The 15,974-nt window shown below is 36.9% G+C and overlaps 1 protein-coding gene across 1 annotated transcript in view; it reads right to left on the minus strand.

Moving 5' to 3' along the window:
- The window catches only part of HIBADH (3-hydroxyisobutyrate dehydrogenase), a 76,818-nt gene extending 63,419 nt beyond the window's left edge, over positions 1–13,399 (minus strand). Inside the window, exons 1-3 of the mRNA XM_009694750.1 lie at positions 13,244–13,399; positions 8,219–8,328; positions 5,612–5,733 (exon numbers count right to left, since the gene is read on the minus strand). Coding sequence (XP_009693052.1) covers positions 5,612–5,733; positions 8,219–8,328; positions 13,244–13,390 — 379 coding nt within the window. The 5' untranslated portion in view covers positions 13,391–13,399. The remainder of the gene's footprint in view (positions 1–5,611; positions 5,734–8,218; positions 8,329–13,243) is intronic.
- Positions 13,400–15,974: the final 2,575 nt, after the last annotated feature.

Below are 15,974 nucleotides of genomic sequence, written 5' to 3' on the forward strand. Positions count from 1 at the left end.
AGAATAGTTCCTAGCACTTTGCCCAGTACAGTTGAAAGTCGAGATACTTGGCTTCAACCACCTCCTTTGGAAAATTATTTCACAGTGTATGAAGAATGTCGTTAGGAAGTTTTTCCTGGTAGACACAGCATGCATTTTTCTTTCCTTAATAATTTCCAGCCTATTATTCCTGGTTATATCCCATTGGGCCAGCTTGAATAACTCATCTTTACACCTTTGAATAAATGGAGACAGATATGTTTCCCAAAAAAACGGTCACTAGTTGGCCAGACTACACACAAATTTATAGCCAAAATATACATTATACTTTTAAAAAAATCAGTCATTTCATCCTTTCAGTCATTGTAGGATAATTGTCTCCACCCCAGTGAAGATTTTTAGATGATACTGTCAACAAATCTGTTTCTTCTTCCTTGCCTTCTGCTACCTTTTGCATTCTCCAGAAAATAAAATAAAAAGCATAACAGACTCACAGAAGACAAATACCCTCGCAAAGTCAGCACATCAGTAAATGTACTATCTAACCCTTCTGCAACAGCAGCTGCTGCCAACATTGTAATTTCTGCACAGGGTTTATACGTCCTCCCTCCCCAGTGTCAAAATACACATTTTGCCAAAGTGTAACATTTTCAAGATCTTCATTCCTTTCCATCTTCTCTCCAACAAAAGAGGTCTATTAAACTAGCTTTATTTTGACAAACATAAGTATTGTTAAATAGTTTAAAACACAGGTTATTAGGAATCAGAAGCTTTTTAAGCATCTCAGATTTCAAAGTATTTCTTTGTCCTCATTTCAGCTTCCTTAAATCAGTTCACCTGATTCTTCCTTTTTTTTGTTATCAGTTACTTCCTGCATTACTTTTCCCTCACTTAAATTTCAGAAGAACTCAATAACATTTTTCGTACTACCGTTAACATTAAGGTTGTACATCATAATTTCTACTACCATCCCTAGGTCACAAACTTTGCAAAAAACAAATATGATCAGCTGCATTCAGCAAAAAAGTAAACAGAGAAATTAAGAAACATGTCAAGAAAGAAAAGATTACACAAGACATGGAATGACTGAGCAAGAGCAGAAGAAGTGAGATGAAAATGCTATGCTCGGTACCAGGACCACAGCGAATATTGTGGTCATTACAAGTACCTGCATTCAGGCTTTAGAAATAAAGCATAAAAGCATAAATCCAGAAATAACAATGGAGCAAATATTGCTATGTCTTTAGATCTTTTCCTCACCAACAAGAACACCTGCCATTGAGGGGGACAGGTCAGAATTATTAGTTCTAAATTCATAAACCTGCTTCATCTTGACAGTGTTTCAAGGATCCTAACAGATATTCCAATCACTGCATCAGCAGACCAAAAAGCCAAAAGCAAACGAAACCTCTATACCACTGAATACAGGAGATTCCTTATTTCATGCCTTCTGTTTATTAATAAAGTACATAATCTCTCAAATTAAAGACACTGAATCAACCAACCAGGACACAACTCTTCAACTCCCACGAAGTCGTAAGATTGCATTTCTCTAAAAATGCACAAAGTGAAAGAAATAAAGCAGACACAACCTAGGAAAGCCAGTTTAAAAGTAGCTCTATGAAGGCTCTCCAACAAGAGAGGTCTATTAAACCAGCTTTATTCTGAAAAACATATTGATGATGTTTCCTTATTACAACAGAACTTACAAGCTAAGAGATGCAACATTTAAACCACTCATTACTATTTTTTATTACTTAGTCTAGTCTTAAAATAATTTGAAAGATGTCTTTGCAAGCATTAGTGTGCGCAGACATAGTCTTAACTCTTCTGCAAGGCCCTCTCCTCTGCTTCCCTTGGAAAAGATCCTGCACTAAACCTTCAATGTTCAAGTAGGAGAAACACATTCAACAATTATTCTGTTTGGCCTATTTAATCTCTGCTTTCAATCTGATCATGCCATTGAAATACATTCACTTCTCCAGTTTTGAGAAGGTGTCCTCTTTTTTTTTTTTCTTTGAAAAGCTGGAATCATTAAATATACTACTTTTTGAAAGGAAACCAAAGAAAAGATCTCCACAGTATTTCTAAACATTCTTTTTCTTTGCTCCATGTTAAGTACAGATCTGGCCATACAGGGAAGAAGTCTGCAATTCACCCTTCAAGGACTCACATTTTACTTTACCAGAGAGTTGAAGTCTCAATTTGTCAGTGTTACTACTAATACTCTTTCCATCACTTAATGGTTAGCTGGAGCTTATGGAAGTAGTACTAAAAGATGAAACAGCTTGAAATGACAGCTGGAATAGAAACTCCAACCTTTTCTAACCAGCTCCAACCCATGGTTCTTACAAAAAAAAACAACATTTTATTCTACTGTTTATTACCATTTTAGCATGACTACAGTTCTCTACATGACAGCTGTTATTAATAATTAGCATCTGACTTTTTTATTTTCGACTATCTTGGCTAAAGTATGCAGCGAGGGGAAACATCTACCTAAGTTTTATTATCGCATCTAAAGAACCACGTATTTGAGCAGAAGGGGAGCTGGTATAATTTCAAGAGTCAGTGGAAGGGAAAAAAAGTTGAAAAGGTAGTATCTGAATACTAACAATGCTTACAATGAAGAAAGCATCACATCAGAAATTTAAAAAAAGCATTTCACCCATGGTACTTCAGACAATGCATATTTTGTATACTGAATTAAAAAGAGAAATGTTACAGCAGCATCAGTGAAATTACTAGTAAAGTTTGCTCTGGATTGCAAGGTGAGAATCTGTATCATACTTTCAGTGAAATCAATGGGAGGACAAACTCAAAACAATTCTTAAAGGCTATATTTAGATCCCTTACTTAACCAGTAGCGTCTTCAGTGCCAAGAGAAGTCAGTTTTAAATATGCTTCTGTGATAATGTGTGCTTTAAAAGCCTTTTATAAATACAAAGATGCAGAATCCAGTCTTCGCAAAAGGAAAAATTTACTCCTCTAGATTTAAAAAAATATATATTAAATAAACATGGATTTTGAAGATGTTTCCTCATTTGTCAAATGCTCACAAAGAGCTCACAAATCAGGGCAGCACTGGGAACTGTGACACAACTTTCTTATGTGGACCTGCAAGAGATCCTAATCCCAGGGTAAAGCGATTGCTACTTCTAGACAGCATTAGCAGCATAATCTGCATGGAACTACTGGGATGAGAAGTATTTTCCAAAGTCAGTTATACAAAATAACACTATAGTAACTTGGTGCATCAACTTCCACTTAATGGGTCCTGACTGTAAGCTGCAAGTAAATGCTGTAGGCCAATCATATGAAGAAGACACCACTACTACATTGGCGCACAGGTCCATCTGAAAAAGATCAAGTGAAAGAATCTTTCAGGGGTAAGGCTGCAAACAAGCCACTAAAATCTGGCACTATTGCTAGGCCTTAAGATACTTCATTTGCAACATGAGGATAGGATTAAAATCACCACTATTTCTCCATAAGGTTTATAGACCAAGCAATTTAAAAAATATTATTTAGCTTGTGAAGTAACTTGTTCACAGTGCAGATGAGCATTAACATCCATGTGGCAACACCCAAATACCTAAAACCACAAGTGGAACTGTCTGCCAGTAACAGCTAGTAAAGAGACAGAAGTAAAGGTGCCTGAACTGTTGTTGCATGCTGCTTTCTCCTCCTCCTCCCTGCATCCCACAAATGCCCTCCCTCACACTCCTGCCAAGTCTATTGCATTGCACAGCATCAGAAAAACGCCTGCCAATTTCTAGAGAGCTGAGCATACTTCTCCATTTAGCGTTTTGTCTGAAGGCCAACAATGCAGTCAGGATGTACAAAAATACCCCAAAGACTTGATATGTTAGGTCTCGAAAGATGGAAAGAACAAAGCATAACATTAAAGTTTTTTCCAACATACTTAACATCTTCACATTTCTAGCAACTGCCTGCTTTAAACATGATTTGTACAGAGCGCTCCTTGGCATCCACAAATACATTACGTACTAGAAAGCTAAGTGTCAATTCTTTACTCCTCCTTCAGAATATCACTCAGTCTGCAACTGACACTAAACACCAAATAATTTGTATTCAGATAAACCACTAACACCAAAAAAGCCATTTGTATTCAGACTAGTCAATTGTATGTTATCACATTAACCCAGTCTCGGCACTACCATTTTCTCAAGAACAAAATCCCCAAAACAGCTAGGGTTGTTTTGGAATCAAACCTTTCTTTCTTTCTTTGTAGTTATATCATAGTCAGCCTTAAAGCAAAAACTTACAGAGAAAAACCAAATTAGAGACATTTCTAAAAGGTAAATAATTGCCTCAGGTAAACAACATGTTTAGGGAAAAGAGATTGAAGAGAATCACATAGAAGGTGTCAGAATTGCCCAACTGATAAGTAGAAGGCCATGCTGTGTTTAGAAAAGGATCAGATAGATATATAATCCACCCACAACATACTTTTTTCTGTGTTTTTTATTCCCAGGCTGACAAGTTATCTAACTTTATAAACCAAGGACTAATATTTTAGCTGGGAAGCAAGAATCTTGTCTTCCCCATTATATTCTTCAGTATCGCCCACCTGTGTCTTCTTGTTTTCTGTTCACATTAGAATTTGGATGAAAATTTTGGCTTCTAGTGTGTAGCCAAATCCTGCCTTAGTTTTCAGTTAAAAATGAAAAAGATGGTTAGTTCTGGTTCCTCATCCACACTCATCTTCATGATCAGAAATTCAGACTATGCTCTTTCGAGCTTGTGCATCATACCTTTTACAAATTCTCTAAGACCAAATTTTCTCCTACTCTTTGCATTTTTATTCTCTTTCAGGTATAATTATCTGATTTACCTCATTAAAGACAGGAAAATAAAGAATTCTCACGATGCCACTTACAATAATTTTTAGAGTGGACTGTAAAAACCCCAAGATTTTCCCCCACAAAATGGGTTTTCCTCACCTTCTAATTCTAGAGGTTTTAGAGAAGAATTCAATGACAGTAACAATCAGCTATGGTTTTGTTTTCAAAACATTAATTTTATGCTTCTGCTCTCCTCTTTCCATAAAACTAAAAAACTTCCCTGGTCTATATTATTTCTTACAAGAGATCAAATACTCAGAGATCAATAGTTAGCAACTTCAAGAATAGACAAATATCACCCACGTTCTTCAACTGTTATAAAGCCAGAGGAAAGCTCTGGTTTTTCTTGACAATGAAATCCTTTACTCCCCACTTCATTCTCTCCTGAAATAATGAAAAAGCAGCAGAACTGCTTAATGGTAACCAAACAGTCTTTTCCTAAAAGAAAGAAACGGATGGAGACTGAAAAGATGTGAATTCCCACATAAAAATATAACTTTATGAAAGAAGTTAAATTAAAAGGACCACTGTACAATATCATGTGAAAGCTCAGTTTCTCCAGGTCTAACACAAAAGTATATCCCTAAACCCTAAAAATATTTCTAAAATAACATACATTTCTTTAATGTAATGGAACAAAAAAGAAAGAATATCGTACATACAGCAAAGCAAAGCAACTTGTACCAACAAGGGTACAAACTGGTGGCTGAGATTGCAAAGAGACAACATGTCCAATATGAGGTAAACTATTAAGGAAGACTTACCTCCAGAAACTGGGGCATCCATGAAAACAGCTCCCATTTTTTCAACTGCTTTGGCTAATTCTTTTGAAACTGCAGGGTCTATAGTACTGGAATCTATTAGCAATGAGCCTTTCTTCACTTTCCTAAAATAAAGATTAATTATTATTATTAAGTATTTGTTGCATAAGACAGCTGCAACTATTATCATGGCACTGGCTTTCCTCAGCATGATAAATACACAGACACTTTTTGGTACACCAATAAACATGAAGTTTTAAACTCTGTTGAGTAAGATCTGCTCAGTGTGTATACTGCTCAGTATGTATACTGCACAGTTTCAAATGACTTAAACCAGAATAAAACCTGAACACAAAAAAGGACGTTCTTCCTAAACGCTATTATAAAAATTACACAAAAAGCATGCACTAGGAAACCCTGCCATTATGCAAGCTTGAACAGTATATCACATACAGATCATCTATGATGCATTCTAAGCAACTGAACTAAATGTTGATACAGCCTAAAATTTCATCTATAACAATACAATTTTCTTTATATATATATATAAAAAATGTATCTTACGCTCTTACCAGAATAGCCTGATTGCATCCTTTTAATCATTGCTACAATCTATTCTATACAAAGATCATAACTAACACCACAAAAGCCCACTGCAGATTTAAAGCAAAGCACGGAGAAAAATGTTTTCCCACTGACAGCTAGTAAATTTATGCAGAATTGTATCCCGAACTGTAGAACACAGAAAGTCATATACGTGTTTAAAAAATGCAATTAAAGTAAAATCTTTTAATGCCCTCAACAATAAAATATTGATTATATTTTTATCCCTCTTTCCATTCAATTGCACCATGATTTCGTGTCCACTGGACCAGTAAACACCATGAAATCAAACACAATTTTTCAGTCATAAAAAGGTAAGTAATTTAAAGCTACACATGACAGATTAAGAGCTTTGCTGCACCTTGCTTGCTGTTGGCAGTAGAGTGAGTTTCACTGCACCAAATGTCCTGGATTGATGGAAATAGTCTCTCAATATATACATACAGTTGTGGACCCCGCTGTAGCTCCGACTCAAACAGTGCCACAAACACAGACCTTGTCCTTTTTCACAGGAGGGATGAGCTGCTGCAGTTAGTTTGAACATATGCAAATGAAAACTAGTGTGGCAGATACAGTACTACATCATCTCCCCTTATGTTCAGAACAAGAAGTGGTGGCAAAGGCCCTTTGGTAACATAGCGGGGTGACTAAGTTAACCCCTTAAATACTCCAGAGCATCAATGTTTTCTTCAGTGAAGCTTAAAATGCTTCAGAAAATGATCAGAGTCAAACCAGTCACCAGGTCACTCAGAGCGACAATTAACCACTACTGTTAAATTACGCTTCCTTCTCTTGCATAGGGAGGCTGAGAAACTGCAGCAGCACAGGACTGCTTTCCACATCCTCTGTTCCCCACAGGATTTTCCACATGTAGGTAGTCGAAAGATTAACTGGCTGTATTATATCAGTAAGTACTGCCAATCGGTCTTCAAAGCACCGCCATCCTGGATACAATTCTCCCGCAGCTGTTTGTCCAGCTTTGTGTGACTGATCCAATTACCCTTCTTCCCTGAAGGGCCTAAGCTATGGATACTTAGATCTGCTCAGTCCTACTTTGTGAGGAATTAAACTACGGACAGTAAAGGAAGGAAGCAACTATTGTTTCCTATATTTCAAGAAGAATAGAAATCCCTCTCCCCTATTTCATTTTCTTATCACTGCACCTTAATATTGCCTACAATCAATACCTAAAAAAGACAACATCAGGTTTTGACAATCTACTGTACTTCTGCCTTCTGTATGTTTCTTCCTTTACATTATTAACCTGCAGAGCAGTAAGATCCTACATGATCCTCAGAGGTATTGAGTAGCCTTAGCCTGTCTGCCAGGAGCACTGCACACATGGCCAGAAGAGCCTTTTAAATACTATTTATTTTCTAATTTGGCAAGTCCAAAAACTCTGAGTATTACAATTGTGCAAACTATGGATTTTAAGCTCACTGGAAATTCCTCTGCAAAAGTTAAAAAATACTGTTTCGCATTAAACAAACTCTCTAGATATTTTCTTGTGTAATAAACAGACAATAAGAGTAGAAATCAATAAAACCTTGTCAGCTATTCTATGTTAATGCATTTTAATACCATGAGACACAATGGCACCTTTTTTGAACATTTCATTTATAGGATTTCAAGCTAAAGCAAAAGTATTTGAGCAAATAATTGTTGCCAGCAAATATTCTAGTTATACTTGTGTGTAACAGATTACATTACAGTAAAAGTAACATACAACAGAGAATTTACATAATAGTCAGTTAAGTTGCCTCAAATTCACGTAAATTATTATTCTACTGAAAATAAAATTAAGACTTCAGCCAAAAGCCATTCAAAAGCTAGCACAGTTTCAGAGAGCGCTTGTAATTAGAAATATTAATAGTGACAAAACAGAGAACATGAAGTTAAGTACCCTGAAGGCACAGCAAGACTTACAGCAACAGCAAACATTTGACAAACAATGTAATACATCCTTGAGTAGGAGTGGGAATTCTCCAAACTACAAAAAATTCTTACTTTAGAATTCCATTTGCTCCTGTGTAAACTTCTTTCGCATTGGGACTAGAAGGCAGCATGGTAATAATTCTGTCTGCTCTTTCTGCTACATCTGCTGGGGAATCCATTACCTTTCAAAGAAAAAAAATAAAAATATGTAAGCTTGCACTTCCTGAAAAAGAGATGTCAGATGTTTGCTGAGTTTGTTTTTAGTATTCACAAGTCATTGGTCACAACTATGCTAGATAAAAATTAGAACACAGGAAAAACTTCCCTCCCAATGGAAATGTGGATTAAGTGGATCCAGTAACAGAAAAACAAAAAAAAAATTGAAAAGGATGTCCTGTCATGTAAGCTCCTCCAGAACATCCATCAACAGGGATGCTTGAATCCCGTCAACTCATTCATGAATCTTCAATTCACTATAAACCATGCATCTATACAAAATATTGCTGTACAATGTTCTTAAGGAGGGACTACATGAGGGATCACAAAAATCTCACTTTTTTCCTTGTCTTATATACAGCATTGGAAAAGAGGAAGACTGAGGAAAAAAGAAAAAATTACTTAATGCACCTCTGAGACTCACCTTATAAAAAAAAATTCAGATAAATTAACTAAGATTTCTCACAATATTATGGTTGACATTTTTAAAAAGGAAAATTATAATCTCAAGCATCCTTCACCCAAAGATCTCAACAACTTTCAAAATATATTGTTACATATTGGTTGTTAGATAAGCATACTTAACTTTAAAGGTATATTACCCTCCCCAGCCCATTTTCAGAGGCAGGCTGTATGGTATTTAAGAGACATACACAACAAGTGAAATACTGACAGCTAAAGTAGTGCGTTTTACCCAGAAGGCATTTTGTCCAATACTACTTTTAAATAATTCATTTATTTAAAAATGCATTGTTAATACATTCATAGCTCAGGGAAAACAGCAACAAAAAAATGTAGCTTATTTTTTTATCTTTAGCCCACGAGGATTAAATCTGATTTCACTCATTCAGGTAGTTTTACTGAAAGGAATTAGGTTCCAAATAGGAGGCAAGATGAGCAGAAAATAGATTTTGTTTGTGGATAGGATTTGTAGCAATTATTTTCCAGTTATTGTTGCTGAATGATGAAGAGTAACCTTAATATTACAATGATCTATTCCCCTATATATACTATATGCCTTGGGTTTTTAAACTTTAAGAAATGTCTATATGCACTATTCTTACTATATGTAAAATTCTATATGCACTTCTTACTCATTGTGAATAAACTAGAATTTCCATATCACATGGCTTTAGGGTTAAAGAAATTGCAGTTTAACAGCTACCTGAAAATTCAGTTCCTTTCCATAATGTAGACAAATCAACAAATTTATGACCTTGTTTCACCATTCCCCATCGATTTATAACTACAGGTATTTGTTACTCTTTTTTTCAGTTTTGATACTAAAGGTCCTTATGTAAACATATTACCTTTTCATATACGATGCACTTATAAGGTCTCAGTATCAAGGAAAGCAAGTTATATACACATCTGTAAGAAATGCTGAATAATAACTTGAAGGACTTCTGGGATACAGTATGAGAAGCTTCTTAATTTCTATTTGACTTATAAGTAAAAGAAGGGAACTCTGTATATATTCACTGAACAAAGCTCTCAGAAAAGTAAAGAATCTAGCATAGATGGCACTTAAAAACATGCAGTTTTTGTTTTGAAAGAATAAATTAATACTACACAAAACATCTGGTATCCCGCACAGTTATAAAAGGAAACATACCTTAGTCTAAAGAACAAAGGTTAGGAGAAATAAATGAGGCAATTATAAGCAGAATAGCTTCTATATCTGATTACTTAGTTTTATGACTTGCTTCCCTGGAGACCAGAGAGCCTAGCTCTTTATATAGGAGTATGACACCTTTGTCTTTAGTTCTTAGTATCTCTGGTTCAGTTCAGTCCCAATGTATATTATTAGAGGAGGAGAGAGGAAGTGTGTAACTGGAACCTGAATTTATATACGTCTTCTTATTTGAAACTATTATCTCCAGTATTCTTAGAGGTTTGCAAGTTATCAGCTGAAGACTCTGTGGCCCATTTTCATCTTTCAACCAGAATTTGAAAAACATACTATATCGGGCACACAGCTTAAAAACTACATCAGCCTCACATTTCCACTTGGCTATGTAGACAGGATGTAGCTGGTTTATGGTTACAGATTTAAACAGTTCTTAAGCAACACAGATATATAGGAGACATAGTACAGTAGTCATCTACACAGAAATTAATTTATTCTATCCATGTCTTTCAAAATACTCACGTGTCTTTTACATGAAGAAAATCAGACTAAAAATGTACACAGACTGGGACTGTACTTCCACAACCATACAAACGAAAATCATTTTGCTACCTTGAAGTAAGTAGCAAAAAAAAGCGTGAATTAAAGTGGGAATTGTCATTCTTAGCTTTTTGATACTGTTAGCAAATACGATTAATAATCCCAGAGGAAACCTACCTACCCATTTCAACAAGCAACATACAATTTTTTTTTTATTTGGGACTTCCTGTCTCAGAAATAGTTGAGTGCTTTGAAAGCTATTAAGAAACACTAAGCATTTGAAAACATTAAGAATATGTGTGTAACTTTAAACAACATACCAAATACTAATTGCTGATTAGTAACATAGACCATCCTGGCTCAGAGTAGCAGCCTCCCAAGTTCCACACACATTCTGATACTTGCCAGTTCAAGCGAACTTTTGCAGTATAAAACTGGATAGGGGAGACTTCTTCATACTGGTCATTGGTTTATGCCCTTCAATATGTGCATCTGCTTATATTTGTTCCAAAATGCTTCCTTATTTTTTTCTTTATATTTACGGTAAGTCAGTAATTCTGCTTGCCTGAAATGGCATTCTTTCTGAATACACTGAGGAAAGCTCTATTTTTATGCTGCTTTATGCATCAGATGACTTCAGTAATACTCTCAAACTTCCAAATCTGAGATAAGATTCAAATATATGTAAACTGAAGCAAAGTAACTGTATGACACATGCTCCCCACTGTGTAAGAAAGTCATAACTATGAGGAAGAGGAAAAACAGCAGAGTGTGGAGGCAGCCCACTTGCTCACAGCACTGTTTAGTATTCTCTCTTGTTTGTAGCCTTGCAACTTTCTCCAAGTTTCACCTCAAGTGGTTCCATATGCTCCTGGTAAGCCAGTTTTCCATTTACTATTCACCATCAGCAGGCAGGTGGCTGCCTCCTGATATGTACTACCTCCTAGTTCTTTACCTCAGAGGCTAAAGAAAGTGGAATTACAGAATATGCAGACTTATGATCAAAGTTCCCTCATCCTCCATATAACTTGCTAGTAGCACTGACTTTAAACAATGGACATTTGACAACATTTACTGTCTCCTGGGGGGCATCTTTTCACCTCTGTAACACTCCTGGCGGTTTTACCCTACCAGCCAGACCAAAGAGAAAGCAGCCCTTGGAGCCCAATGTTCCTTCCACAGCAGTTTCTACAAGGCCCTCTGGACCCACAAGTTTCCAAGTCCTGAAAAAAATGTTGGGGTAGGATTTACACCTATAGATCAAGAAGAGGAAGTTATGTTCACATATTTTCTTTAAGTGTGTTTTATTTGTATTTAAGCCTAGTCACATATTCTCTTAGTGATTTATGATCTTAAAACATACTTTTGGCTTTATTACAGTTCACCTTTAATATCACATGTTAATCCTTGCAGTGGATGCCAAGGACTCTATTGCTATGGCAATGAGCTATCCAAATGGGCAGCCACAGCAAAGACATCCCACTGCAGAACATGGATTAAAAATACAACCAACTGTTCAAAACAGACTTCCTTTTCGTTTGCCCAGCCTCTTACTCAAGACAGGTCTAGTTCACGCCTGAGGGTCTCAGCTGCTTTAACAAAATAAAAACAGTAGCTAGGAAAAGAAGCTGAAAAGCTTACTTTCCCACTTAAGGCCAAGATTCTGTAATTATTCAAGGGGAGCTGCAATTAATTATCAACAGGTACGGTTTATCATTTTATCTTTCAGGAATCTTGGTATTACCTCGTTATTTAAAACAGCTGCAATCAGCTCCAACAGTTAGACTTTAAAGGCATACAGTTCCTCTATCCAGATCTACGTACAATTTCCTTGCCACTGCTGGAAAACTCCCTCCTATCCTCTACATTGTCACATCACAGTATTATTTTTGCATTAGTTTCTCCTCACTTGAGTACATTCTTCTGTTTCAGTGTTTTATGCACCTATCCATCCACTCACAACTATCCAAACTGCTATAGCTTTGAAGTATGTCAAAAACATTCAAATATGTTTCAGACACTTAGAAATGACCCAACCATCTGAGAGACTGAATGGGTTTCTGGGTGTATTAACGGATCAACAAAAGCAATAGCACTGACTGGAACAGGGCCAAAATTTTGCAGGGTATATGGCAGGAAGGTAAACCTCCTTAATGTGATCAATTTCCTTCCCTCCTTTTTCCTTTTCATTCCTTCCTCTTCTCTCACCATAACCTTCCTCACCTCCAAGAGAATAAGCACTTAATTAGATTTTTCCCCTGCCCCTGAGGACTGCACCTTGAAGCAGCAGGAAAGCTCATATGTCCCTATAACCCTTACAGCTATGCCAGCAGGAAACATTTAACCTGAAAAGGTCAAAGTAGGAACCAGATGAAAAGCAGCCCACTAGCCATCTAGACCTGGGGGAGGAGGAAGCAGGAGAAAGAAGGAGGTGAAAGAACCTACTCTCATAAAAAAGGGGAAAAAAAAAAAACAGCTAGAGAAGTCCAACAAGGTAGCAATTCTGACTATCAGCATGAAAATTACTGAGGGTAGAATCATGTCTTTGCTCCATGTGAAACCTCCCAGATTCAGATTGTATTCACTACATTGTTTCAGTTCCGATTGTGATCTTAACCAAGAAAAAAAACCAGATTATTTAATTGCATTGCATGCAAGAACCATTCAACACATACAGTTATTGTTGGAATAAAGGAAGTTTATTACTATACCTGAGCACCCAAGTCTTGAAATTCTTTGCAAGCTTCTGGGAACACATCATATGCAATAACTGGATATCCATGTTTTACCAGGTTTTTTGCCATTGGATTTCCCATGTTACCCAGCCCAATGAATCCAACTGGGGTTTTGGAAGCCATTGCCCTAGAACACACTGATTTCAAAAACAATAAATATCAATATATTTGTTTTTTAGAGTAATGCGTAACAATGATGAAAGAACTGCTAGCATGTAATCTGTGTTCATTGATTTAAACAACTTTACGCTTAAAAGCAGTGCAAATGTGAATCCTATTCTACATGATTTAAACCATAAATTATAGCACACATTGGACCACAAATAGCATCCCAGAATGATTTTTCTATATATCAGATAAAATTATTTTATTAGGAAAATGTGGGTGTTTCAAAAAGTATAGTAATAATCAAACTTCAGCTATATCCTGAAAGCTAAGGTCTGAGAAGAACTCAAACTAAGACTTAAAATATGCAGGCTTGTCTGTATTTTGTTATGTGTCTAAATCCTAAACTGGATCTGCAAAACGAAATTATATATATATTTTACAAACCCCTTATTTGCAACTTTTGTTGTGGCCTTGGGATATAGCACCTGTTGTCTAGAAATGGACTGAGGCTGCCACTTTATTTCATGCAGCCCCCCACAGATAATAACTGGACTCTTCTGATCCTGCACTTGGATGTAAACCACTAATCTAAAGGTGAAAGCCTCCATAATAAATCATTGCAAATCCTTTGAGCCATGTAATCACAGTTTAAAAACAAATACTGAAAACTAGAACAAACTATGGTATAAATACAAAATTATAAAGTCTTCACAGGAATAACCCCTGTATTCTATCTGTTGTACTACCAAGACAGAACTATAAACCATAACCTACAATCTGTGGAAAACACTAGTTTCAGTCAGTTACTTTTTACAAGTAGTGAGTATCAAATGCTGGACAGTAAGTAGTGTTGCAGGCATTCATCTACTGCAATCACTGTCTCATCACTCTAAACACTCCTAACCCAAGGGCAGCACAAATTGGCAGTGCTGAGACTTCTTTGCCAATTACATGAAATAATTTCTCCTTTACGACAAAGGAAAAAGTTATGCAGAATAAACACAAAGGCATGTAGCAACTAAGCAGCCAGAAACAAGGCTAACTATGGAACTACTGTAACTCTGAAGTGTACATACAGAAAATGTGCCTAAGCTGGATCGAGCCTCTTAAGATGTCTCAATGCTTAGCAAAGAATCCTCTCTAGGCCAATAATACTTGACTAATCATTTTGAAGTCTTTCTGACTTTAAGCTCGTTCTTAGCCAGCAATGGTCATGCTCTTTCAGCTGCAGCACTATTTTAGAAGTGCCACATTCAATAAATCAGGTTCGTTGAGAGAACTTTGGTCCGAGACAGTTTCCACAAATGCCTACAGCAATTACATAGCTAGAGAAGCAGCACAATTTAAAAGAAAACTGCACTAGGAAGATGCTTAGTGCAAACTGAGGTAAGTCAGGAAAAGAACACATTGCTTCTTTTACGAAGTGCTACATGTCAAATCTAGGAAACAAATGAACAAAGAGCCTAAAACACCATCATCAACCATAGTAATCATCTTGGAGTCTTTTCTTCTCATAGTTTCTATGAGTCAGTCTTCCCCAATATATCACTTACAGTAATCTAAAACGGCTCACTTTGTTAGCCTGAAGCTTACAGCTTCCTGAGGAGGTTCAAGTCCTGATTTTCAGCATCTTTCTTTCTCTACCCCTTAATACCAGTGGATCTTATTTACCTTGACTTCACTAAAGCTTTCAAAACAGCCTCCTCTAGTACCCCGGTAGCCAAATGAGGAAAGTATGCACTGGACTGGACTGCAAGACTGCCTGATGGAAGAAATATTGCTTGGACTATTGGGTTTAACAACAGTGATCAGTAGTTCAAAGACTAGCAACGGTCAGTTATGTGTGATGTTCCTCATAGGTCAATACTGGGGCTACTGGTGTTTAAAAATTTCACCAATGACTGTGATGATGGGAGATTAGCACCCTCAGCAAGAAGACGTGTGACACCAAACTGAGGGGAACAACTGAAAAACTGCAGGGCAGGGCCACCACTCAGAAAGACTGGAGAAAGGGGTCTCAAGAAGGTCAACAAAGACAAATGCAACGTCCTGTACTTCGGGCAGGAGACGTCATTGCAGGCTGAGGACCAACTAGACAGCTTGCAGCTCTGCAGAACCTGCGGATTCCCAAAGATAACAAGTTGAGTATGAGTCAGTGGTGCATCCTTGCAGCACAAGGCTAATGACATACTGTGTCAAGATACACCCAACAAGTCAAAATCAAAGAAATTGGTGATTCCACTCTACACAGCACAATGCACAAGAGATGTGGTCAAACTGCAGACAGCCCAGCAGACATCAAGTAATATGATGGAGGAGCTGGAGAGTATGGCATATGAGCAGAGGCTACGGGAACTGTCTTTGCTTAGCTTGGAGAAGCAAAGGTTAACTGCAGTCCTACAACCTATGGAGTGGGAGGGAAGAAGAGTTACAGAGCAAATGAAGCCAGATTCTTCACAGAGGTGCACAACACTAGGACATGGGGCAATGGCCAAAAGCTGCAGTGAGGGAAATTCTGGTTGGAAATAAGAAAAGTATCCCTGATGAGGAGAAAGGTTCTCTGAAACAGGCTGCACAGAGAAGTGGTGGAACCTCCATC

This window comes from Cariama cristata, unplaced genomic scaffold, assembly GCF_000690535.1.
Source record: "Cariama cristata isolate BGI_N322 unplaced genomic scaffold, ASM69053v1 scaffold17942, whole genome shotgun sequence".
In the NCBI taxonomy this organism is placed as follows: Eukaryota; Metazoa; Chordata; class Aves; order Cariamiformes; family Cariamidae; genus Cariama; species Cariama cristata.